The sequence below is a fragment of the Alnus glutinosa genome, chromosome 4, assembly GCF_958979055.1.
Source record: "Alnus glutinosa chromosome 4, dhAlnGlut1.1, whole genome shotgun sequence".
NCBI classification, from domain to species: Eukaryota; Viridiplantae; Streptophyta; class Magnoliopsida; order Fagales; family Betulaceae; genus Alnus; species Alnus glutinosa.
The window spans coordinates 25,335,678-25,361,222 of NC_084889.1; the positions used below are offsets into that span (position 1 = coordinate 25,335,678).

At 35.0% G+C, this 25,545-nt stretch overlaps 1 protein-coding gene and 1 long non-coding RNA gene across 2 annotated transcripts; one reads left to right on the plus strand and one right to left on the minus strand.

The window, feature by feature from the left end:
* The first annotated feature begins 20,280 nt into the window (after positions 1-20,280).
* On the plus strand, positions 20,281-21,951 carry LOC133866231 (ankyrin repeat-containing protein At2g01680-like). Its single transcript, XM_062302770.1, has 3 exons — positions 20,281-20,874; positions 21,106-21,765; positions 21,865-21,951. Exons 1-3 carry the CDS (start codon positions 20,281-20,283, stop codon positions 21,949-21,951), a joined length of 1,341 nt encoding a protein of 446 aa, XP_062158754.1.
* A 2,155-nt stretch (positions 21,952-24,106) lies between these two features.
* LOC133867419 (uncharacterized) lies at positions 24,107-25,015 on the minus strand. Its single transcript, XR_009900052.1, has 4 exons — positions 24,935-25,015; positions 24,740-24,813; positions 24,553-24,611; positions 24,107-24,408 (listed from the first exon to the last, which is right to left on the minus strand). It is a non-coding gene; the product is annotated as an uncharacterized LOC133867419 (long non-coding RNA).
* Between the last annotated feature and the right edge of the window lie 530 nt (positions 25,016-25,545).

The following is a 25,545-nucleotide window of genomic DNA, read 5'->3' on the forward strand; positions in this document are numbered from 1 at the left end:
GTTTACCGGATATGTGACGAATCGCAAATCGAAGCAAACCTCGTTAAAACAATCCGGTGCTCTTTATCAACGCCGAAATCCCCGGCAACGGCGCCAAAAACTTGTTGACAACTTAAGTGTGCGAACCCAAGTGCAAGTTGTCGCGAAGTAGTAATTCTCGGAAGTCGAGTGTCGAACCACAGGGATTTGGAAAACAAAGAACACTAAAAAAAATAAAATTAAGAAAAATTTATGATAGATGATTTAGTAGAATGATGCAAATAAAATATATAATGAAAATAACAATTAAAAGGGATCGCTAAGGCATTGGGGTTGTACTTTTAACAAAATTATAATATTTACTTCGCAACTCATGTGAGAAGAATAGATCAGTGAATACCTAGAGAAAATATCATCGAAAGATTAATCTTAAAATTGATTGATTTTACTACGCAAAATTGGTTATTTGATTCTCAGGGAATTCAAAGCATTCACTGTACCCGTAGTTAACAATGAATCAAGAAATTTTGCAGAACAAAAACCTTTTTCTAAGAATAAATCATGCAATCAATTAAAAAGATCTTACATTAAAAACCATAAAAGAGTTGAAAATTAAATACTACAATCTTATTAAAAGTTTCACGTTTAGCCTCAGCTAGAAATTTAGCTAGACATGATTATGTAAATAAATTTCATCGTTAAAATCATAAACATCGTGCTAGCAAAATAAAATAACTGAGAAGAAAATAAAAATAAATCTTGAACCGTCGTCACTGTCTTCTTTGATCTTGAGCTGAACGTCTTCTTCTTTTTTTTTCTGCAATTTTTCGGCCTCCTTGTTTGTTGCCGTGTTGCTTCTCTTATAGTGATAAGAGTCATTCTTCTTTTGGGATTCGTACTACTATAAGAATCTCAGTCTTCTCTTTATTTCATGTCTCTCTCTTACACTCAAAATAAAACTCTGCTTATTTTTATAAGAGCCAAAGACACCTTTTTCTTCTTGGTTTTGTCATGTAGTAGTATTAGAATGTTTATCCAATTCGTGGGTCCAGCAGTTTGGTTTCACTTCTTCTTATTTTACACATTGGACTCTATCTTGGGCATATGATAGACTTCTTCTTTTGACCCACATCTTGGCTTTTACTCTTTGATTTCTTTTGTAATTCCTACATAACACAATTTCTTGCATTAATATATCATTTAATCTTAATATTAATATTTAAACAATATTTTACAATTAAATATAAAATGCAAGAATAAAATTATAATAAAGTATGATAATACTTATTTTAATAGGAAAAATAAGCACTTTTAAGCTATTATCAGGTAGAGTCAGTCTGAGTTCCCCCGAATCCCCTCTTCTGTAGTTCATGTTTTGTTGTTAGCCTTCTAGTCTCTTCTTTTTGATTTAGGGGTTTTTTTTTTTTTTTTTTTTTTTCACTTTTTAGGATCATTTTATATTTTTGTTTATAATCGTTCGAAGAGATTGAGAGTTACTGTTTAGTCTATTTGATATCATCCGTTGGATAAAATGTGAGTGAGAGAATTGGTGAGTGGTGGTAGTTGGGTGTGTTTAATGCTAGCATTAAATGCAAAGCATTTCAAATTTGAAATTTTCAATTAATTTGCCCTAAGTCCTGGAATCTAGATGCTTCTTCTTCTTCTTCTTTTTTTTTTTTTGTCATTTTTTTTAAACAACCAAATAACAATATTTTATTATAAAAAGATAAAACTAAAAAAATAAAAATATATATAAAAGAATAAAATCTAATAAAAATATAAATAAATAAAATAAAATTATTAGTTTTAAAAAATTACAAAATACAAAGGGGTGGCCAGCCCACCCTCGACCAATGGGGGTGGCCTCCCAAATGATTTTAGGGGTGGCCTGGGGTGGCCGCGAGCCACCCCCAGGTGCCGGCGGTGGCTGCACGCCACCCCTAGGTGCTGGGGGTGGCCTTCGGGCCACCCTTAAAATCATTTGGGGGTGGCCTTCGGCCACCCGGTGGGCAGCCACCCCTTTATATTTTTTTATTTTTTAAAACTAATATTTTTATTTTATTTATTTTTATTTTTATTAGATTTTTATATTATTTTTTTTATTGTAATAGACACCTATGACGTGTTTACTTCCTATTGGGTATGACATGGCTGATTGACGAAATTAGTTAATTTTTTGATGAAAAATGTGTTTAAGGAGTGATTTGTAATTATTGTTTACTACGATGACCTCCCATGAACTTTTTGAACTACAAGGAGTGAAAAATAATTATGGACAACCCCAAAAACCAACAGTGCAATTATCTCATTTTTTAACCTAAAAAAATATAATATTAATCAAAGTATAAAGATATCATTATATCAAATTAAAACACAACCTATTATATGCAAAGTGCAAAGTGCAGTGCCAATGTATATTTATTATCTATACATAATACATAGTCTGATTATGTAATTTAATATACTAATGTAATTTATTTATAGACCCATATACATAATATAACTATAATTTGTAAATATGAAAGTATTGTAATTAATACATAATGTAAATAAAATATAAGTTATTATATAATTAGGTATTGACATTTGACCAACTAGTTAAAGTGTTACTTTATTAACTAACTAGTAACTAGTTACTATAATAATATGGGTTAATATATGATACATACAAAATATTATGTAACCTAAATCCTAAATTCTAATTCCTTAACTATGCATAGTTAGTTACTTCATTAGTTAATAACTAGTTAGTTACTTAATAAGACACTAATACCTTAACTATGTCTATACTTTATGAATTATATAATATTATATGAGATTTTCTAGTTATTTAGTTACTTAGTACGATTATATAATTTAATATACTAATGTAACTATACTAATGTAATTCCTTCAAAAAAAAAAAAAAAAAACCTATACTAATGAAATTTATTTATTAACACGCACATACATAATGTAACTATAATTTGTGTAAATATGAAAATATAGTAATTAATACATAATGTAAATGTAAGTTAGTATATAAGACTCTAATACCTTAACTATACTTTATGAATCATATAATATTGTATGAGATTATCTAGTTATTTAATAATACTCTATTTTCTTAACCATATCCTTATGTTGTGATTTATGAATCATATACGCTTAATTAATACATTATAACTAGTTAGTAAGTTAATACTAATATATATACAGACACAAAATTAAGTAACTTATATTTTTTCTTTATCAAAATAACCTATAATTAACTATAAACATATTTTTAACTAACTTGTTACTAGTCAGTACGTTAATACTTAATGCTGATATATACATATATACATATATATATATGAAAAGAAAATATTGAGTATTCTAACTATATCGACTAAGTCACTTATTTACTTAATATATATTAATTAACTAGATAATATGTTAGTTTATTGACTAACTAGTTAGTCTGTTATACTAAAGTTAGCTCAATTACTAATATACATACTTAAATGTATACAACTCGTTTTGATTAATATATTCAAATATATTAATATATATTTGTGTATATATATATATAAAAGTATATACAAGGATGTATGAATCATGAATGAGTTAACGAGTTGAGTCGAACTTCATTACAACTCATAAGTATTTAATGATAATACTTAAATGAGATCATACGAGCTAACTTCTATCATATGATCACATAATTCATATGATTTTAAATCTTAGATCATGTGATCTAATGATTTATAAATATATAATAATAATACTTAAATCATATGATCATATTTATATGATAATGATTAAATGGGGTAATATAAATACAAACATTGAGTAACCTATATAATTTTATAAATATAATATATATATATATATATATAATCGATCTAAAGAGTCGGGTTGAGTCTAGTCGAGCTTTATACGAGTTAGGCAAGCGGGTTGGGTCGAGCTTTAAACGAGCTAGGCTCGTGAGCCCCTATTGAGTTTTATCGAGCAAGTCGAGTATGTATCACTTACTAATCAAGTGGGTTTCTACAGTAACGAGCAGGTTTGTACAGTGTCGAGCTCGAGTTTGGGTCGAGTTTAGTCGAGCGGGTATCGAGCGAGCTGTCGGACGGACTAGCTTATTTACATCCCTACAGTTTCATTATTTATATTATTTTCTAAATAACATTATTACACTGATAATATTACTATGCTGAATATTATTATCTCAAATAATATTTATGTAAAACAATAAATACCAATTAATATTATAACATTAATATTAGTACAATAACAATTGAGTTTATAATATTATTATACCAATAATAATATACTGATTTCATCACTGAATAATCAAACTTGTCTATTTAATCATTCAGTAATTTTATTAGAGTTTAATAATATTCTTAGCTGCTCGGTGTGAGTCATTCCATGAATTATAGCATGCAATGATTAATCACACAACAATTCAGGACAGGTGGTGCATAAATATACATTTATTAAAATAATGTTGATCGAGCAACATAAAATGATTATCGATCGACAGGTCAATCGAGCGACATGTATTGTCGATCGAGTGATTGATTGATCGATCGGCAGAAGTCGTGAATCGAGCGACGAAAAGTGTGGATTGATCGTCATGAGTCTTAAATTCTATTTAAGACGTTATATCTTAAAATCTAGGGTGTTACAGATAGGGCCATGATCTGGCTCTAGAAAGTTTGGACAGGGCTATTACTAATGCTGCATGGAGTATGCTTTTTGATGTGGTGGATGTCTCGGTGCTTCTTTGATCATAATCCTCTTTTGTTAACTTGTTCTTAAACCTGTACGGTACATTGGTGGAAATCCAGGAACTTCTGTTTTGAAGCGAGTTGGATTAAACATCCAAATCATAAGCTTTTGGTTAAGCAAGTTTGGCGGGTGAAGGTTCAAAGGAGCGATAAGTGGAGGGTTGTTCAAGGGAAGCTTCATGTTAGTAAAAGGTCTCTTCAGCAGTGGGTTAAGAGAAATGGTAACTTGGGGAGGAAAGAATTCAAGACTTGGGGAGTTACAAACTCTCCAGCAACTTGTGGATCTGAGTTTGGTGGAAGAAGAGGCTAATTTAAAAGAAGACCTGCATGTTCTTCTTGAGTAGGAAGACTTGAAGTGGAGGCAGAAAGCAAAGGAGAATTGGCTGAGATATGGAGATCGAAATACAAAAAATTTTCACTCTTGTTCTAACCAACATAGCAAGAGAAATCAAATCCAGCAGATCATGGATAAGGAAGTGCAGTAGTGTGATACTCAAGAGGATACTGAAACAGCTTTTGTTGCTTTCTTCCGAGAGCTCTTCTCGGTAGGGTTGGTAGGGGAGGCACTTGAGGTGGACCCATGTATCCGGGCAATTGATAAAAGAGCAACTCCCTTGATGAACCAATGGCTCACAACAACAGTTACAGTGGAAGAAATCAACACTGCTCTCAACCATATGGCTATCATAAAAGCTCCTAGTTCAAATGGTTTTCCCGCTTGTTTTTACCAAAACAATTGGGAGACAGTGCACAATGAGGTATGTGAAGCAATCCTTCTTTTTTTTCGAAATTGGTATTTTGGACAATAAGCTCAATGTTACTCACATAACCCTTAGTCCTAAAACTAGCAGCCTTGTCAGTGTTACTGATTTTAGGCCGATCAGCCTCTGTAATGTTTTTGTATAAGTTAATCTCCAAGATTCTTGCTAATAGGCTCAATGAAGTATTGCCAGATATTATATTTTGTACATAAAGTGCTTTTATCCCAGGGTGCTTGATCATTGACAACATCCTTGCAGCATATGAGACCATGCACTCCATGCAGACTAGATGTGGAGTAAGGTGGGGGCATATGGGGATTAAACATGATATGGGTAAGGCATACGACCGGGTGGAATGGGTTTTTCTAGAATTTGATATGGGCAGACTTGGCTTTTCTAATCAGTGGATCACTTGGATTATGGCATATGTTCGTTCTGTTTCTTACTCAGTGCTAGTTAACGGGTGTCCTGTGGGAGAGATTATTCCTACTCGAGGGATTCGTCAAGGGGACCCTATCTCCCCTTACCTATTCATGATCTGTGAGGAGACTCTCAGTTCCCTTCTTCTCCAAGCTGAGCATAATGGGGTTATCTTTGGGGTTCCTACTTCTAATAGGGGCCCTAAACTTAATCATCTATTTTTTGCTAATGATAGTCTCATTTTTTGTAACGCCAATCCAATGGAGTGGAGAAGGATTTTGCAAATTCTTGCTTGGGGTTAGAAACTCAATCTTCAAAAGACTTCCATTTTCTTTAGCTGCAACACCAACCTTAATTGACAAAAGACAGGAAATCCTCACTCTCTCAAGCCTGACTAAAGCTACTCGTTTTGATACCTATCTTAGATTACTAGCTCTAGGAGGCAGGTCTAGAGTTCAGTCATTCAATGGTATAAAAGATATAGTATGGAAGAGGTTGAATAATTTGTAGGTAAAGTTTTTGTCTCAAGCAGGGAATGAGGTTTTGTTGAAAGCTGTGGTTCAAGCCATTCCTACCTACTACATGAGTGTGTTTCTACTTCCAGTCTCTCTGTGCAAAGATTTGAATCAAATGATGCAGAAATTTTGGTGGAGGCATATGGCTAGTGATTCCAAAATTCGATGAGTTGGGAGAAAATGGGTAGATCAAAATCCGTTGGAGGCCTTGGCTTTAGGGATTTGGCACTTTTTAATAAGGTACTCCTAGCTAAGCAATGCTGAAGGTTAGTCCAAAATCCAAAATCTCTAACTGCTAGGATCCTAAAAGCCAAGTACTACCGTCATTCCTCCTTCTTGGAATCTTCTTTAGGGAAGCGACCTTCTTTTGCTTGGCGTAGCATTTTTTCAGCAAAGGACTTACTGCAGGAGGGTTTAATCTGGAGAGTAGGGGATGGCCAACTTATTAAAGTGTGGGGTGACTGGTAGCTTCCAAAGCCGAGTTCCTTTTCTGTGCAATCCCCCTAAAGCCTCATTGCAGAAATTCTATGGTGGCTGTACTTATTGACAGGGACCTTAGGAGCTGGAATGTGGCCCTTATCCACTCTATATTTTCATAAGAAGAAGCTCATCTAATCACTAGCATTCCTCTATGCCCCTCTTTCCCATCGGATCAGCTGGTTTGGCAAGGCACTTATAATGGTTTTTTCTCGATCCAAAATGCATACCACCTCGGGAAAGAATTTCAGCAGCGTAATAGTGGTGAGTTCTCCTCCTCTGTAAACATAAGGGAGGTATGGAAGGCTCTATGGTCTCTAAATGTCTCCAACCCTGTGAAGGTTTTCCTTTGGAGGGCTTGTCATAACCTCTTACCGACTAAGGTAAACTTGTTTACTATGGGTGTGGTAGATAAGAAACTCTGTCCTGTTTGTCTAATTGAGGAGGAGACTATTTTTGATGCTCATGATGTTTGGGGGTGCGGTCCCATATGTCTCCAAAAGTGCTCCACGGTGGGGGACAGGTTTGCATCTCTTTTTGTATATCTTACCCATAGGTTGAGTTCAAATCAGTTGGCTCTCATGGCTATGGTGGCACGCCGGATTTGGTTTAGACGGAATGCGCTAGTTTTTGAAGACAAGTTTGTTCACCATAATACCATCTTTGTTGAGGCAGTCACTGCTTGTGAGGATTTTCAAAAATCCAACTCTTTGAATGGTTCACAGGCTAGTTCTACAGGGGAAGAGCATGTTCAAATTTGACCTTGGCAACATCCTTCTCCGGGTGTGATCAATATCAATTGGGATGCATCTCTAAATAAAGGGACCGGATGCATTGGCTTTGGCTATGTAGCTCGGGATCACTTGGGGAATTTTCTGGGCGCCAAATGTTCTTTTAAACGGGCAATGGTGGAACCAAAAGTGGTTGAGGTGATGTCTGCTCACCATGGAATAACTTTCGACAAAGAGGTTGGGTTTTCGAATGTGATATTCGAGGGGATGCTCTTCAAGTTGTTCCCCCCAACAACACCTCAACAGCATTGGCTATTTTATTGAGAGTATTCATTAAGTGCATAATTTTTTCGAGTCTTCTTCTTTTGTTCACTGTCACCGTGAGGCTAATGGTATTGCTCATTCTCTTGCTAAGGTAGCTGCTTTTCATTGTTTAGATGATATTTGGTTGGAAGTCCCTCCTAGTCTGATTTGTACTCAAATTTGTAGGGAAGGTTGTAATCCCTAGACCTTATCCCTTTAAGGTTGGTTTTTGCTGTTTTGGCATTAATACAGAAGCTTTGTTTTGTTCAAAAAAAAAAAAGTGAGTGATATGTACATGATTTGAAAAATTGAATAGTTAAAATAGAAAAAAAAAAAAAAAAAAAATGATTCTTTTAGCTAAATGTAAAAAATAAATAAATAAATGATGAGCTGAATGTAAATGCTCCGATTATCCTCTCTTAGGAAACCACTTAAAGTTATTTATGAAGCCTTTGATACTAACTTTTTTTTTCAAAAAACAAAAAAACAAAAGTTGGTTTGGCCTTTCTTTTCCTTTTTCCTTGTTTTTTCATTAGTAGTTGATTTGAAGAATTGGCCTTTTATTTCCATTTAAAGCGTTAAATATATAGGAAATAAGAATAAAAAAAGTCAGGATGAAACTTATTTCAGTATGGCTTTGAAATCATTGGTCAAAATAATCATAACTAAGAAGAGAATATAATGAGGATTAGTGCGTGTGTTACATTTGGGTTGTAGATTTTTTTTTTTAAAATAGTAACAAAAAGTGATTGGTGTGATAAAATATATAAAGAAGTTCTAAATTTATTTTTTTTAATGAAAAAATAAAAAAGAATTAAAAAGTAACTGAAGTGATATAAAAAGTAAAGAAAACTATCAAAAAGTGATTAACGTGATATAAAAAGTTGAATGTTTTAAAATTAACATTTTTAGATAAAAAAAAAAAAATGGACTGGTTTGCCGAACATTGTTAGTATTCCTTAGGAAGACACGTGTCTTTTGGATTCTAGGCCCATTGATTCATTCATTGTCCTATTTCCATATTTTAAAAAATGAAATATTGTGAAATTTGGGTTGACGTTAGAAATGCCAATTCGTATTCAAACGTAGAATTTGAGTTGTGTTGAAATATTGGTATAAGATTATATATGTCAATTTTAATCTGATCCATTTAATTAAATCAGTTAGACCCTTCAACCTTAACTTTCTAATTTTGTGCCTGACTCACGGGTTGTGTAAAAAATTATCAGTTTTAATGTAGTGTGTCGGATTCGAGTTATGTCGAAGAATATATATAAGACTATAGAAGTCAACTGTAACTCGACTCGTTTAATTAAATGGGTCAAACTCCTTCAATTCCAACTCACAAATTTTATATTGAGGTCCTGTCGAATTCTCGGATATTGTTAAAAATTAAAAGTTAGTCTAAAACAGAAATAGTAACCCCACAAAATAATGCCGATGCACTTCTAAACAGCATGCTTTTTGTCATGGCAAGCTGCATCTATGTATCCTCCAAGAATTACCGGTTGACCCAATAATAGATTATGGATGTGGATATCTTCGAAAAACATGACACGTGTAACATGCACGGATTCATGCGTGTGCCTTTGATGGACTAACTGCCCGTCACGTGGGTATGTAAAGTAAACGATAAGAATTCTCTATAATTATTTGTCTGAATTTAAGAGAATTCAGATAAGTGATTGTGAGAGACCACTTATGGGACCTACCTAACCTGATAAATGGTTGGGCAACCCAATTTTTATTCCCTTAAACACACTCCTAAATAAACTAATCTTTCAGATTAGTTTTCAAATTGCATGAGATGTGAGTGAAACTGAAGCGAGAGTTCCAAATTCATAGAATAGTGAGTTCGAGTAATGCTAGGGATCAAAATATTTTATTATTATTATTATTATTTTAAAGTTGATATGGCTTTTAAAATTATTATTGAATTAAAATTTAACAATAATTCATTACAAATTTAATGATAATTTTAAGAGTTACATCAATTTAAAATGATAAAAGAATGGTCCCTAACAATACTCTAGTAGTCTAGTGAGCTCACATTAGCTCTCCACAAAACTAATATATAGGTCCAAGTGACAAAGCAAGATCTTTTTAGTAAAACTATCACAATATATTATGAAATGCTATATATACTATAATTCATCACACCCTCATCCAATTGGAGATGTCAAGTTATCATGTTTTAAAAGTTTGCAATGTGATCTCTACGGTTAGGACTTATGCTCCGTTTGTTTCGGCGTAAAATGATTTCTGGAAAATGATTTCGGTATTTTCCGGTGTTTGGTAGGGGCGAAAATAATAGTCAACCGGAAAATGATTTCTGTTTGACCAAAAATGCTTAGTAAATTTCAGAAAATGATTTACGCTTTTAAAAAGCGTAAATCATTTTCCGAAGACGTCTGACGCGGTCGATTTATTTTAAACAACGTAGTCGACCTTCACGTTTAAGTAGCCGACCACCATCGAAATCTTGCCGGTATCGAATTCTGACAACATCCGGATAATGTCGTCGGAATCTGGCGACGGAATCCGGCCACCTTCGCCGGAATCCGGTCAGCCCAGATTCCGGCAACCAATATGGCCGGATCTGGGCAGACCGGCCGGATTCCGGCGATCTGGCCGGATCTGGGCAGATCGGCCGGATTCCGGAGATCTGGCCGGATCTGGCCAGATGGCCGGAATCCGGTCGGTCTGGCCAGATCCGGCCAGATCCCCGGGATCCGGCCAGCCCCTCTGGCCAGAGCCGGCCGGGAACTGGCCAAGGCCGGCCAGGATCCAGCCAGAGCCGGCCGGCTCTCTGGCCAGACCGGCCGGATCTGGCCAGATCACCGGGATCCGGCCGGTCTGGCCAGAGAGCCGGCCTGCTCTGGCCGGATCCCAGCCGGCTCTGGCCAGTTCTCGGCCGGCTCTGGCCAGAGAGGCCGGATTCCGGCCAGATGCCGGCCGGATCTGGCCAGATCCGGCCTCTTTGGCCAGATCCGGCCTCTCTGGCTGGAATCCGGCGGGATGGCCGGAATCCGGCCATCCCAGATTCCGACAAAACTGTCCGGATTCCGGCCATTATCTTGAATTCTGACTGTATTAACCAAAATCAAGTAAAAATTGTCAGAATCTTGTCGGTCAGTGACGAAATCTCGTTATCGATGATTTTTATATTATTTTATATTAATATTTATATGTTTTGAATAAAAATTAATTTTTATAGGTTAATATGTTTGAATGAAAATATAAAAAATATTTGTAATTTTCTGTAAGCGCCAAACACCGAAAAATGCTTTCGGCGAAAAATATTTTCCAGAAAAATGACTTCCCTGAAACCATTTTACGACGGAAACCATTTTACGTCGAAACAAACGGAGCATTAGTGTTAAATCAAAAAGTCAACGGCTGAAATCTCTTTTATTCATCTGAAAAACTAATAATAATACAAAACTACATTTGATTATTCTATTTTATTTTTTAAAAAAAGAAAAAATAGAATAGAAAAAAGGTCTATGACCCACGGCCTGGCCTTGGCAATGGGTCTGCTAACCCACGACCAGCCTTTGTCGTGAGTCACCACCCACGACTTCTGCTCTGTTTTTTTTTTAAAAAAATAAAAATAAAAATAAAAAGAGGTATTTTGGAGATTATACATCTTCTGGTAAGATATAACAGAAAATTTTATGAGAATGGTGACATTGTAAATTTTTAAAACGTGACAATTCGACGTTGCAACTTTTTAAACTTTAAGGATATAATTGTAAAGTACCTAAACATTAAGGGGTAAGTGAGGTTTTTCGTATGTCAAAAAAACAATAGTGAGATTTTTTGAAAAAAAAAAAAATTTAAACAGCTGATAGACATTGTTATATCAGTATAGTAAAATAGAAATTTAGGAGGTAGCATCACTGGAGACTTGGTTTCCTCGATGCTTTTTTCACCTCTAATCCAAAGATGGATGTGAAATTTGAGAGGTTATTAGTATAGCCTTTAATGAGGGTGAAAGCCATTCAAGGCCATGAACAATAGAAAACAGCCAGCCAGCCAGCCAGCAAATTAGAAGAAAATTAAGTCTAATATCTTTGGTTTCCTGAAAACAAAGGCAATAGAAACACGGCTGAGACAAAAATCTGTTTCTTGTAGGATATCTTGTAAGAAGAAGCTGCGATTTTTTTTTTTAGGAAATTCAAAATGTAATTGTTATAAAAATATAAAAAATAAAAAAACCTGTAAAAGTCGGTTAAGAATTAGGATCCTAAGTATACCGTATTGTCTAATTTACAATCTTAATCATGTGTATTTAAGATATTGGGCACCCTTCTCTTACAAAGCCGATTTTCAAGTGTAGATTCTACATAAAATTTATATCAATATCCTTGAGGTTTAACCTTTTATCAACTCACTTTGTTAGATTTAAAATTGATCAAATCACTCAAGATATCCTTTATTATCAAATCGCTCCTTAGTCTCAATAAAATAGCTCAGCGTGTACATAAGTGCCACTTCAACCTGGCACAAGGCAAAAAAAAAAAAAAATTGAGAACAGGGAAGTGGATGGTGGGTTGAGATGCAGGCCCTCTGCCAGTGGACAAAGCGGTGATGAGGCGACCCCATCCTCCACCGCTATTGGTGGGTGGGGTGATCCGCCCAACCATAGATGGTGTGGTTGGGCCCATCTATGTCCACCAATGGGAGGCATGGATCACTACCTATTCACCATCGATGGTAAGGTTGTCAATTTTTATAAGACTCGCGAGTTCGATACGAACTCAACATAAAATTAATGAGTTAGAATTTAGAGGTCTGAAGAATTGCCATCCCAATCCGACACTGAGGGCGATAGTGCGTCACCCCTCCCATGAATTTCACCAGTAAGCAGGGGTGGGTGGGGCCCACGCCCTCTATAGAATGGTAGGCCCACCCAACCACCTCCCTCCCAATTCATTTTTTATTATTACTATTTTTTTTAGCCCGTGTGTCAAGCTAAATTGACACTTTCGTACACGTGAAATTATTTTAACAGGCGTATGGAGGGAGAAAATTTGATAACGGAGCATATCTTAAGGTTTGTTTTTGAACAATTTTAAACTTTGAGAGAATAATTTAATAAAATATTAAAACTCAAACCCTTTAGAATATGTTTTCCTATTAACAAGTGAAGATTGCACTATATGTTGAAAGGCAGAAGTTTTTGGGTAGTATGCTTTGTCAATAGAGTTGCATATGAAATATTGGATGGCAATTACAGAGAGGCTGAGATCACTTGATTTTGCTGGAAAAGCTACCGCTAGCCATTCGCCGCAATAGATTACTTAATTTACTTACCAAGTAAGGGCAAATTGAATGGAATTTAGGGGTCAGTCATTGATAGAATTCAATGTTTGCTATTACATTGATACGTAATAAGTTTCATGTGGCATTAAAATGCTATGAGAGTTCTTTGTAGTGTGCAAAAATAACAAAATAGTCATTGCACCCAACTTCGGTCTATTTTTTTTTTGTTATTTTATCATACCATGGAAAGCTATTTAATGTAGAGAAGAACTATTTGTTATTTTTGCATATGACAGACAATTTTTAGAATATTTGTATACCACAAAAATTTTACTACAAAACAGTGTAACCATGGTGCTACCTAGCCTTCCAGCTTCCCAAACCCACCCTCTATGCCCCGATCTGATCGACCTCCATGTGTCGGCACGTGGCTCTCACACGCCTGTGCGTGGATCACACTCTCCGATGTGTGAATCTCTAACCTCGATCCATGCATTGGTTGTTGCTGCTATTTGTTTTTTTTTTCGTATTTTTTTTGTTGCTTTCCTATTGTATTTTTTTTATGTATTTTCTTAGCTTTCTTTGTTTTTTGTAGCACTTTTTGTGTTGTGTGAGCTACTGCCTCCTTGATTCTAGTGGTTTGATTTCTTTAAGAAAACTTTTATAACTGAATTTGTATTGGTGTCTCTCTCTTCTACGGTCACTGATTCGGACTTTGACAGTGTCGCATCAGCTTTGGTCTCCTTCTGGTGGTTGTTGCTGATTCTAGGTGGAGATTTAGATATGTTCGCCTTAATCTGTGCCAATTTTGTTTTTGTAACCGCTATATGCAGCCATATTAAAAGGACCGAGACACTTGTTTGTCATATTTCTTATTGTTTATTTGTATTTTCGCACTATCATTTTTTCATTTTGGGTCTATAGTTGGGGAGCTTACAATTTTTTTGATTATTTCTTTTTATTTTAGGATCCCCGCTCTCTCTTCCTTTTAGATAAAGATTGAGAATGATCTTCCATTCTAACCTTTCCCATAATCAATTAGGAAAATAATAAATAAATAGAATGGAACAAAATCAGTGTCGCTTTAATTACAATCGACCCTTGTGAAATATGTTGACTAGGGCGACCTTTTTGCGACGAAATATTTGGGCCCAAATATTTGGGCTTAGCCCAACCCTTTGAAAAAAGCGACAATGAAAGACACCTACAAAAAAGGGCCAGCCCCATCAATTTGGGGCAGATATCGACGTGTAACCTCAAAAGAGATGAGCCAGCCCTACTTTGGATGGAGAAGTGGTAGAGGATTCATGTGCAAATAAACCTTCGAGAAGTTTTTTAAATAAAAGAATGGATGATTAGTTTGGTGAAGAAATTGTTGTTCTCTTAAAATGTACCAAGGATGATGGGCCAAGGATGGGCCGTACTAAGGCACCCATCTCGCTAGAAAGGATAATAGGACTTGGCCACTACTATACATGAAGGGTTGGTAAGTTATTGTCAATTTACTCGTGGGTTCAAACTTTCTTTCAATAAGCGAAGCTCAACACAAGAAATATTTAACTAAAATTAAGGGTAAATTATAAAGCTAAGGTTCAATTTCAATACCTCTACTTTGTACCATATTAAATCATTAATTATCTTAAAAACTTAAGCTTATAAGAAATATTATAAAAACAAAAATGTTTTTAAAGATTAAAGATACCCTCAATCTTTCTCCTAGGATTCTTAGGGTTTTATAAGGACTGAAAGAAGAGTTTTTAGGGTTTTGACCCCCAAAAATCAATTACTGGCGTGCCAAGATCGATCATAGGGAATGGGAGATTCGTCCCTTTTTTATATTTTTGAAAAACACAAAAACATTATGGAGAAATATAGTTAATACACTTTGTTTTAAGAGAGTATTTTTTACCATAGATTCATTCATTGATGATACTATAGGGATGAAAAAACGGCTACGATTAGTGGTTATTGCCTCTAACCGCTAATTGTAACCACTTTGGTTAGCAGTTATTGTCTCTAATCGTTAACTGTAATCGCCTTAGGCAGTTAGCGATTATTTAAAGCTATAAACGCACCGCATAATCACTTTTAATTTTGGACATTTTGAGTCTATTTTTTAGTGTTGAGCCTTTATTGGACCTCTTTTTTGGGCTTATTTGAGATTTTTTTTGGCCAAATGTACGGTGTCATTTGAAACTCCATATGAAACGACTTCGTTTTGTATATATATATTTGGATTGGCGGCTAGCGGTTAGAGGTTAGTAATTGTCTCCATCTATGGCTAAAATCACTAATTGTCCCACCCTAAGCTGTTAGCAGTTTTTTTCAACCACCTACAAAAACAACTAGGTGGTTAGCGATTTAGGGCGGTTAGCAGTTAATAGATGGTTTGTAACACCTCAGTTTCATATTGGGAAAAGATGAATAGCTCACGTAGAGTGAGTGGTTTATAAAAATACTTATGGGTGCTAAATCCCACATTACCTAGTTACTAGGTGAAACTGAGCTTTATAAGGGATTGTATGAAAGTTTTAAATTGACTAGACCTTTTAAAGTGATAGCGTAGATGTGACTCGAGCTTTTCTTGAGATCGTTATACGGTTATTAACCACCCGCGTTTGACAAATATTACCCTGTTGCGGAACATGACAAATTAGTTACCTTTAGAGGTGTTCTAATTAAAAACCTTCTGGCCACTCAGGTGTTCTCCAAGAATCAAGAATTATTGGAAAAAAACTGTCAAGTCACATCACGTGTTCAAAACTTTCCCTCGTGAATGAATGAAACCTTCTCCGATAGATAAGAAAGCGAAGGAATAATTATGGACCCTTCGACACTTTGTAGGAGCCATACACTTTTTAGGAATAATTCCTTTCCTTTCTTTTTCTTGCCCCCTTTCCACAAGCAACAATGACAGAAGATTCTTGCAATTTTAATTTTCTTTTTGTCAATAAAAGGACGGATATATAGAGTTAGAGTTAAAAGAAAAAGAAAACCTAGTTGTACAACCAAAAGTGCCAAAAGAATACCAGTACTGTGTTTGTCAAAGATTTCTCTTCATAAAAAGTTAAACTCATTTCTTTAGGTTAATAAACAACTTTCTTAATTTTTTTCTCACACAGAATTTGAAACTTATTTATACCTTAAAGCACATCAATCAATTCCTACAAAACATGGGTATAAGTGAATTAGGATGCTCTCAAATTATTTGTCCGAATTTGAGAGAATTCGAACAAGTGATTGTAAGAGACCACCAATTGAATCCATCTGATTAAATAAAAATTGGATTGTCCAACTACATATCCTGTCAGGTGAGTCCCATAAGTAGTATCTCACAATCACTTGTTCGAATTATCTCAAATTCGAACACATAATTTAAGAAGATCCTTATCTGGTCTAAGTTTCTCCTTTATTAAATGAAGCTACAAAAGAGAGGGCCTAGTAAATTGATTAAAATCGTGTTAAAATTGTTTGGGTTGAAAAGAGAGAATTATATTGTTTTAAGTCACGTCTAATAGTATCTCCAACAATGGTAGTAAAAATATCTAGTTAAAGAGTATGATTTTTTGTTTTAGTTACTGCTTTTTCTAAACACACTCTAACAAATCATTTATTCTATTCTCTACTTGCTTTTAAATATTATATCTTTTTTTATTATTAGGGTTAAGTACTCCTATAGTCCTTGAGTTTTGGAAACTTTATTTTTTAGTCCCTGAGTTTCAATTTGCATTACAGATGATACCTCAGTTTTGGAAAATGACCGAATAAGTACCTCAGTTAACTTCTCCTTACAAAAACTAACGGACCGCCATGTGTCAACCTCAGAGGTTGACACGTGGCACAATATAAAAAAATTAAAAATCTTTAAAAATGAATTAAAAAAAATTAAAAAAAAAAATTGAAAAAAAAAGGCCACCCCCAAGGGCTAAAACCGATCTTGAATTTTTTTTTTTTTTATTTGTCAGACCCCCATGGTTGCCAAGGGGGTGGGGGGTAGCCACCCCTTTTTCTTTTTTTCTTTTTTTTTTTCATTTTTTTTTTTAGTTTTTTTTTAATATTATTTTTTTTTAATTCATTTTTAAAGATTTTGAATTTTAAATTTTAAATGTTTTTATATAGTGTCATGTGTCAACCTCTGAAGTTGACACGTGGCGGTCCGTTAGTTTTTGGACGGAGAAGTTAACCGAGGTACTTATTCGGTCATTTCTCAAAACTGAGGTATCATCTGTGATACAAATTGAAACTCAGGGACTAAAAAATAAAGTTTCCAAAACTCAGGGACTAAAAAGGTGTTTAATCCTTATTATTATTATATTATATTTCTCATATTTTTATTTGGAAGAGAGAGGGATGGTGAGAACCAGTTTTTTATTTGAACATTGTGCACTAGATGTATTTTAACCTCTAGCTAATCTGTTGGAAGGGAAAAATAGATAATATCAGTTAAATTGAATGACTTGAATTGCAATTTCAATGTCAGATTTCAAGATAATGTTTTTCCAAATTCGGAAAATTAGAGTTATGTAATTATCATACAGAATGTTGGACCACTACTGCTTGCGAATGCAAAATTTTTTGTTTGTACATGAGTCTTTGCTTTTGGGCATAAAGTGACATGATACACATACATATTTTTTAAATTAATCATTTGATCCGTAAGATTTACATGTAGGTTCTATAGATTCAATAATTGATTTAAAAACAAGCAATGTAAAAATATTATTTCTCGAACGTAAAATGAAAGGTTATCACGGATACACGTTTTTCCTCAGTTTAACTAGTCTACCACATTTAATAACTTTTTTTTTTAGCAATCTATGGACTTCACCAATACATATATATATATATAGTATATATGTATGAAAAGTGAAGTATCTTCTTTCATTATATACGAATGATGTTGGAAATCATTTTTTTCATTTTACATTGATGTAATTTTTAAAATCATCATTAAATTTAAGATGAGTCAATATTAAATAATTTTAAAAGCGACAATGTATAACCTAAAAGTAACATGTTAATATATATATATGATTTGTTAATCTACAAAACAATAAAAATATCTATGCGGTGGGCATGCAATAATACGTTGCCAGCAAAAGTGAAAATATCATTCAAGGATCAGATTCTTTTATTGTTTTGATTCTTTTAGTGTCGGAAAATGTTAGAAAAATATCTAAAATTATACACGTACTAAACACCTCATGTGAGGAGGTGGGATCTACCATCAAGACCCACCCATGTGAAGGGGTATATAGTTAATTGTTATAGTTTGTTTGACAAACAATTCTCATTCTTCCTTTATTTTAATAACTTTTTTTTATTAAAAAAAAAAAAAAATTCTCAATCACTTTTATTACTATTCTCATTCTTCTACTATTACAATCATTTGTCAAACATTCACCTTTAGTGTCTGCCATTACCATCCCATCATTGCCACGCAACAATCAAGTTGCCAGTGGCACACTTGCCATGATCGTCTTGTCATATTTCCTTGGTCCCACTATCTCCATCTCATTAGCATTGGCTGTCACTGTGTCACCATTGCCACTTTACCCAAGAACTACCCGACTGGAGCCATCCTCCAAGATGTACGAACCCGTTTGGCAAAGCTTTTACCCCGTTTTATATTTACCTATTTTTACGTCAATCTACAATGAACCCACTTTTATGTAATAGCAATGCTGCTATTCCCTGGAAGGTGTACGCCTACACCGCTAGAGGTTGCGAGAGCAACTCCGACCCGCCACGGCCAAGGCCTAGGCTGCCCTACCCGAGAATCGATAGCCTCCACATTTGCACCTATCGGGCCTTCCTTAAATCCTTAATCTTCTACCTCCACTTGCCCCCTTACAACCAAGACCCAGAGCCGGTGCGATCTATGGTGGCTTCTCGAGTAGCAGGTGCTACTTCTTTTGGGAGGCGAAAATGGCTCAGCGTATGTGGAGGCCGGTGAGTAGGGGCAAGTAGACGGTGTCGACATCTGGGTTGTTTGGCCCTGGAGCTTTGATAGGCTTGGTCGGACCTCAGTGTTAGTGTAGAGAGAGGAGCCCGGTGCCTATTCAGAGGAGCGGCGTTGGCGTCGGACCTCGTCTTCTCGGGTGGGTGGTAGTGAGGAGTGAGAGAAGGAGGGAAGAGGAAAAAAAAAAAAAAGTAGATATGTGAACAGTAAATAACCAGATGTGCCTATTCATTGTTCACGTTTCTAAAAAAAAAAGTTAAGGTAGAGCTGGAGTGAAAAAAAGGCTCCAAATAGTTGAACTTGACCGTTTTAAGCCTTGAGCCTTTTTGGAGCATCTGCTGGAGATGCTCTAATAATCTGCTTGTCCCAACTGTACCATGTAACACGAATTGTGAGGTTGTTGTTGTTTTTATTATTATTTATTTATTTTTCTGATGAGCAATACATATGGAAAGAATGAGAGATAAATAACATGATCTAAAATACAAACAGACATAAAAATTGAAAATTGAAGAAAATTGTTGGAGATTCTTGCAAAAATGTTATGAGAGGCCGACCACTTGACTTTATGAGCTCTAAGCTGATGTGGCAAGCTATTCGGAGTAGATGGGCCTTGCAACCTAACTACGTACGTATGCACTATCACTAGCTATAATTATAAAAGAATTAATCAAATTATAATTAAAGTTTATTAAAATCACTTATACAGTTTAGCCATGTGAAAGTGGCAAAAGAAATATTTGATTTGCACTTGAATCAACCTGGCCAATACATAATCCGACTCGACTACATGTTTCAGCCTACGTATCTGAATTAAATCTTAGGGGATGATGATGGTTTGACTGATATTTTGTGGTTAAAGATTTCTTTTAAATTGAGTTTTAAGATTTTATTTTTCGATTTATTAAGCTAAAAAGGAAAAGGCAGCAAGAAAATGAAGACAACATTGGAATGCTTCCATTTGGTCAATGAAAATGCATGCCCACAGGGAATGATTGCCCATTTGTTTATTTCAATACCCTTCCAGGCGGGGCCAGTGAGCTCTATGTAAGTCTATAAGTTCTTGTTGAAGTTTCTCGGATCTTCACATGCATTCACAAGAGAAGGATGGACAGAGGACATGATGAGACAGCGAATATGGCTGAACTCTATGAAGCCTCGCAGAATGGGTGTGTGAGCACCTTGACCACATTGATCCAAAGGGATCCACACATCCTTGATAGAGTTTCACTGACATCCTTCAGTGAAACTCCCTTACATATAGCATCTTTACTTGGTCACCTTGAATTTAGTAGAGTTCTTATCAACAAGAAACCTACACTTGCGAAAGAGATGGACTCGCTGGGACGAACCCCTCTTCACTTGGCTGCTGCTGAAGGCAACACCGAAATAGTACAAACATTGTTGCAAGTAAATAAAGAAGTTTGTTTAGCTCGTGATCAAGATGGGAGAATTCCTCTCCACTTAGCCTCAATGAGAGGACGAAAAGAGATCATAGAAGAGTTGATTAATGCTCGACGAGAGTCCATCCTGATAAATCTCAAAGGAGACAGTGTATTGCACTTCTGTGTTCGATATAATCATTTGAATGCTTTGAAATTGTTAGTGGAATCGGCTAATGGTGATGAATTAATCCTCAACTATAAAGACCACGATGGCAACTCCATGTTGCATTTAGCAGTGATGCGCAAGCAAAAGAAGGTGCGTTAACAATATCTATGGCTTCTCTCCCAGGAGTGATTTTTTTTTTCCTAGTTATATATGAAATAGAAATGGACTGAATTTTTAAATTGGAAGAAGATATATTCGTTGAATACGTAAAAAGAGTATTCAATGTGATTGAATTAAATTTATTTTGGGTTGTTTTGTGGAAGTGCTTTTAGAGTTTCTTGTAGTAGGTGGATGAAACAATAGTACTGTTGTGTTGTGCAGGCCATAAAATACTTGCTTTCAGTACCAGAAATAAAAAGAGAGGCCAATGCTGTGAACATGCTTGGTTACACGGCTTTAGATATTTTAGAGGCATGTGACGTCTGTTCAAGAGATTCAACATGTTTTAAAATCCAAAACATTCTGAAGGAAGCTGGCATTAGAAGATCAAAGGATCTAATTTCTTTCCTACCACCAGCACCGAGTAGTGCTGGTGTTGATGAAGCACAACCAATGCAGCCCGAACAGCGAGCAATGCAAGGAAATTGGCGGAGATGGTGGGGGTGCATTCTTTCGTCATTAGGTAAATACATGAAGCACCAAGGAAATTGGATAGAGGAAACACGGGGCACATTGATGATAGTGGCCACTGTGATTACAACCATGACTTTCCAAGTTGGGATTAGCCCACCAGGTGGCGTTTGGCAGCAAGATATGAAAAAGGATGCTATCCATTGTACGGGAGATTTAAAGTGCAAAGCCGGCCGAGTAGTTTTAGCCTATTCCTATCCAGAAGTATACCGCTATTTCTTATCTGTCAATAGCTTCTCTTTCTTTGCATCTGTGTGCGTCCTACTTTTGATCATTAGTGGATTTCCTCTTACGAGCAAGTTCATTATATGGTTCTTCACATTATTCATGGCTGGCTCAGTCGCTTCGATGGCAAGTAGCTATTTACGGGCTGTGGTTTTGGTGACCCCGGATCATATTTTAAATAGATCATTTGTCTCGTTTTTTGGGATAGTTTTAAATATTTTGCAGGTAGTGGTTGTGATTGCTGTTGTGTATCACATAATTGGCCCACTCTCTTGGGTGGTGAAGAAGCTGCGCAATTTCAAATGCAGATAGCCGCGCGCTACTTGTGATCACAAGTGTGATCACATTAGCGATAGAAAGTGTGAGGATGATCTTGAACATCCATGACATTGTCACTGTGAGGCAGTACTTCAGCTTGGAATATGAGCAGCATTGAAGGAAAACTGGTTGGGCTTGTTATCTTTTGCTAGTGTGTGCTATTTTAGCTTGTGGTATGTGCATATATTAGATTGTTATGTTAAAGACTTTTTCCTTGGATATGGATATTGTTCGATGTTTTGTGAAGACATTGAAATGTAACATTTTTATGGTATTGGGGAATGAGACATTGATGCATTGTGAATGTCACCATTGGCCTCAATATTCTTCTTTCTAGTTGGATGCTCTTCATTTAACTTCTTCTTGTGGCAATGGAACTTAATTTGTGGATGTCAATCATCTGTGGAAGGAAGTTTTTTAAATTTTTGCAAATGTTTATGGTATTAAGATGAATAAAACTTAGTTTTTTTGGATTGTAAGGATACTTCTTAACTTTCAATACTACCTCTTCCTTTCCATCTGTATGAGTCCTACATTTGGTCATTAGTTGATTTCCTCTTAACCACCAAGTTATTTATATTGGTTATGAGGTTATTACATCCGAAAGGCTAGATTATTGGAGAGTAAGGTGTATTGGGTGGGTTTGGTAAATGGTTTTTATGAGGACCTTTTTTTAGTAGTAACAAAAAGTGATTGATGTTGTTAAATATATTAGAGAAGTATATGAAAGACAAAGATGAAAAGCATATAAAGGATTGCATTGTATTGAAGTATATACGTAGTATATATGAAATGATATTAAATATGTTTAGAAAACACGTGATTACGGATATATATAAAAGAAACATACCCTACGAACTAACAAAAATTATCTCAGAAATGATTAAATATTTCACTATTGAATTCATAAAAAATAAAAATTCCATCCCACCATCAATAACTCAATTACAATTCATACCAAATTAATTAGTTATTATATAATTAAGGGACATGTTTCTACTTTTCTACAGGGATAGAATCATATAAGCATAACTTATAATTGGTTTGCCTAGCCTCCTTGTCAATTATTCCCCACAATCGGAGTTGGAAGGAGTAATACTATACCTACGACTTTTAATTTATTTATTTTTTATCCTTCAAAGGTGATATGGCTTTTAAAATTACTGTTAGATCAAAAATGAATCATTATCTAATTTTGATCAAACAGTAATTTAATTTAAAAGCCATGTCACCATACAAACGAAAAATAATATGAGATTGACATTGAGATATTGAATCATAAATATGGTATCTTACAACTAAGAATAGTATCTCATAATCTCACAGCAATTGTTTATTTTTGTAGTGGTGGTATTGTTTTTTGGGCAGATGCAGTTGGGCCTAACCATGTTTAATTATACAAGTCTAAAGAAATGGTCACAACAATATGGCAATTTTTATAAACCATCAAGGTTTTTGGAAGAAAGAGTGACAAGAGGCATCCCATTGGTAAGAACCCTGGGTCAGCTTCTTGTTTGTTTCATTGCAATTTCAAGTTACCCTGAATAGTTTAATTGTTTTCCATGCCATTGACGAGGAGGGTTAATCTCTCTCTCTCTCTCTCTCTCTCTCATGGCGTGAACCCTTGTATATGTTCATAAAAGAAAAGGAAACACTACAAAAAATTTGGATTTTAGTAACCTAACCTTAGTAACGTGCAAAACCCTTTTGCACGTTACTAAAATTTAGTAACGTTACTTTAGTAACGTGATTTTCAAGTGACTAAACCCACAGTTACTAAAATAATTTTATAACGTAGAAATTGACACCACGTTACTAATTAGTAACGCACAAAATTTTGCACATTACTAAAAATTTAGTAACGCGCAAAATTGTTGCACGTCATTATTTAGTGGCCTGATAGTTTTGCACGTTACTAAATTATAAATTATAAAATTTTTTTAAAGAAAAAAGCACGTTACTAATGTACATAAAAAGAAAATATATATATATATATATATATATATTTTTAGTAACATGTGTTCACACGTTACTAAAATTATGTAAAAAAATTAAAAAATAAAATAAAATTATTGAGCTGCCAGATGAAGCTGCTGCCAGACGGAAGCAGCCTGGCAGTCCAGCCTTCAATCTCTTTAACACCAACATCAAATCGAGGACTTATAACCCCGCACTTGTTCAACCTTCCATTCAATTCAACCCAGATCTGTGATCGTCAACATATATACTAAAACTCCACAATATAACCTTCAAAACAAAATAAAAAATAAATAAAATTATAAGAACGCAATCGAACAAACCATGGTTCTGCATGACCAGAAGAAACTTGATGATCACTTTGGAGGACAGCCTGATCATGACCTGTTGCTTCCCCCTCTTCTCGGCATTGTACATGCTCTTGAGAGCATCATTCAACACACTGACTCTCACCATCCTCACAAATTCAAGCTCCTGAAAAAGGTTACACCCAATCATTCACAAGCCCAAGATGTACTATTTACAACTCAATCGCTACAGAGGGGTTGCCATTCAACAAACAATATAAACATTTACAAATCTTGCTAGAGAGACAGAGAGTGAGATCCTGTGGTTTACCTGACAGCAGAGATGGCAGCCGCGAGTGGAGCTGATTGCTTTTTCTGGATCATGTCTTCCTTCGGTAGCATCAGATAAAATAAAATAATTAAAATTATGTAAAACAGAGTAGCGACGTAGCACAGATGGCTTTAAACATTGTAGCAGATTTCAATAATTACAATAAATAAACCAAAATCTGAATTACCAGATTTGTGGATCTGATCAGCTGAAGCGTCTTTTTCCTTCTTCTTTCTCTTTTTTCTGGTTATCGCTGGTTTTCTTGAGAGAGAGATAGAGAGAGAGAGACAGACAGACAGAGAGAGTGAGAGAGTGAGAGTGAGAGTGATGGAGAGTGCAAGAGAGAGAGTGAGAAAGTGAGAGAGATAGAGAGAGGACGTACCTGTGGTCGACGGAGAGCGGCTGCAGGTGGTGGCCGGCGGTGTTTGAGAGAGTGAGACATAGAGAGACGAGCGAGTTGAGAAATGGACTGAGTTGAGAGAGACAGTAAAGCAGCTCTTTAGAAAGGAACAAAAAAATAAAATTTGAAAAAATAAAAAACAAAACAAAAATTAAACTTTTGTCTTTTGGGTGAGGCGCGCGCGGGTCACGAAAGTTTCGTGTCCCGCGTGAACGCCCCCTTCCCCCCAAATGCTCAATATGAGCCTTTTTTATCTTTTAATTAATTTTTTTGAATATCAGTTATATTTTTTCGTTTGTATTTTTTTTTAAATAAAATAAAATAAAATTCTTTCTAGTTTTTTTATTTTAATAGAAAACTAGTTTTTCCTTTTTACTTTTCGATTGTTTTCTTCTTCTTCTTTTTTTCTTTTTTCTTTTTAAAAAAATGTTTTAATAATTATTAGTCATTTTTTCGTTTGTTTTTTTTTTAATAAAATTCCTTTCCGTTTTTTAATTTTCATTTTTTTTCCCTTTTTTTTTTTAATTTTAGTTTTTTTTTTCAAAAAAATGGTTTTTTATTATTTTTTTAATTTTAATTTATAATTTTAATTG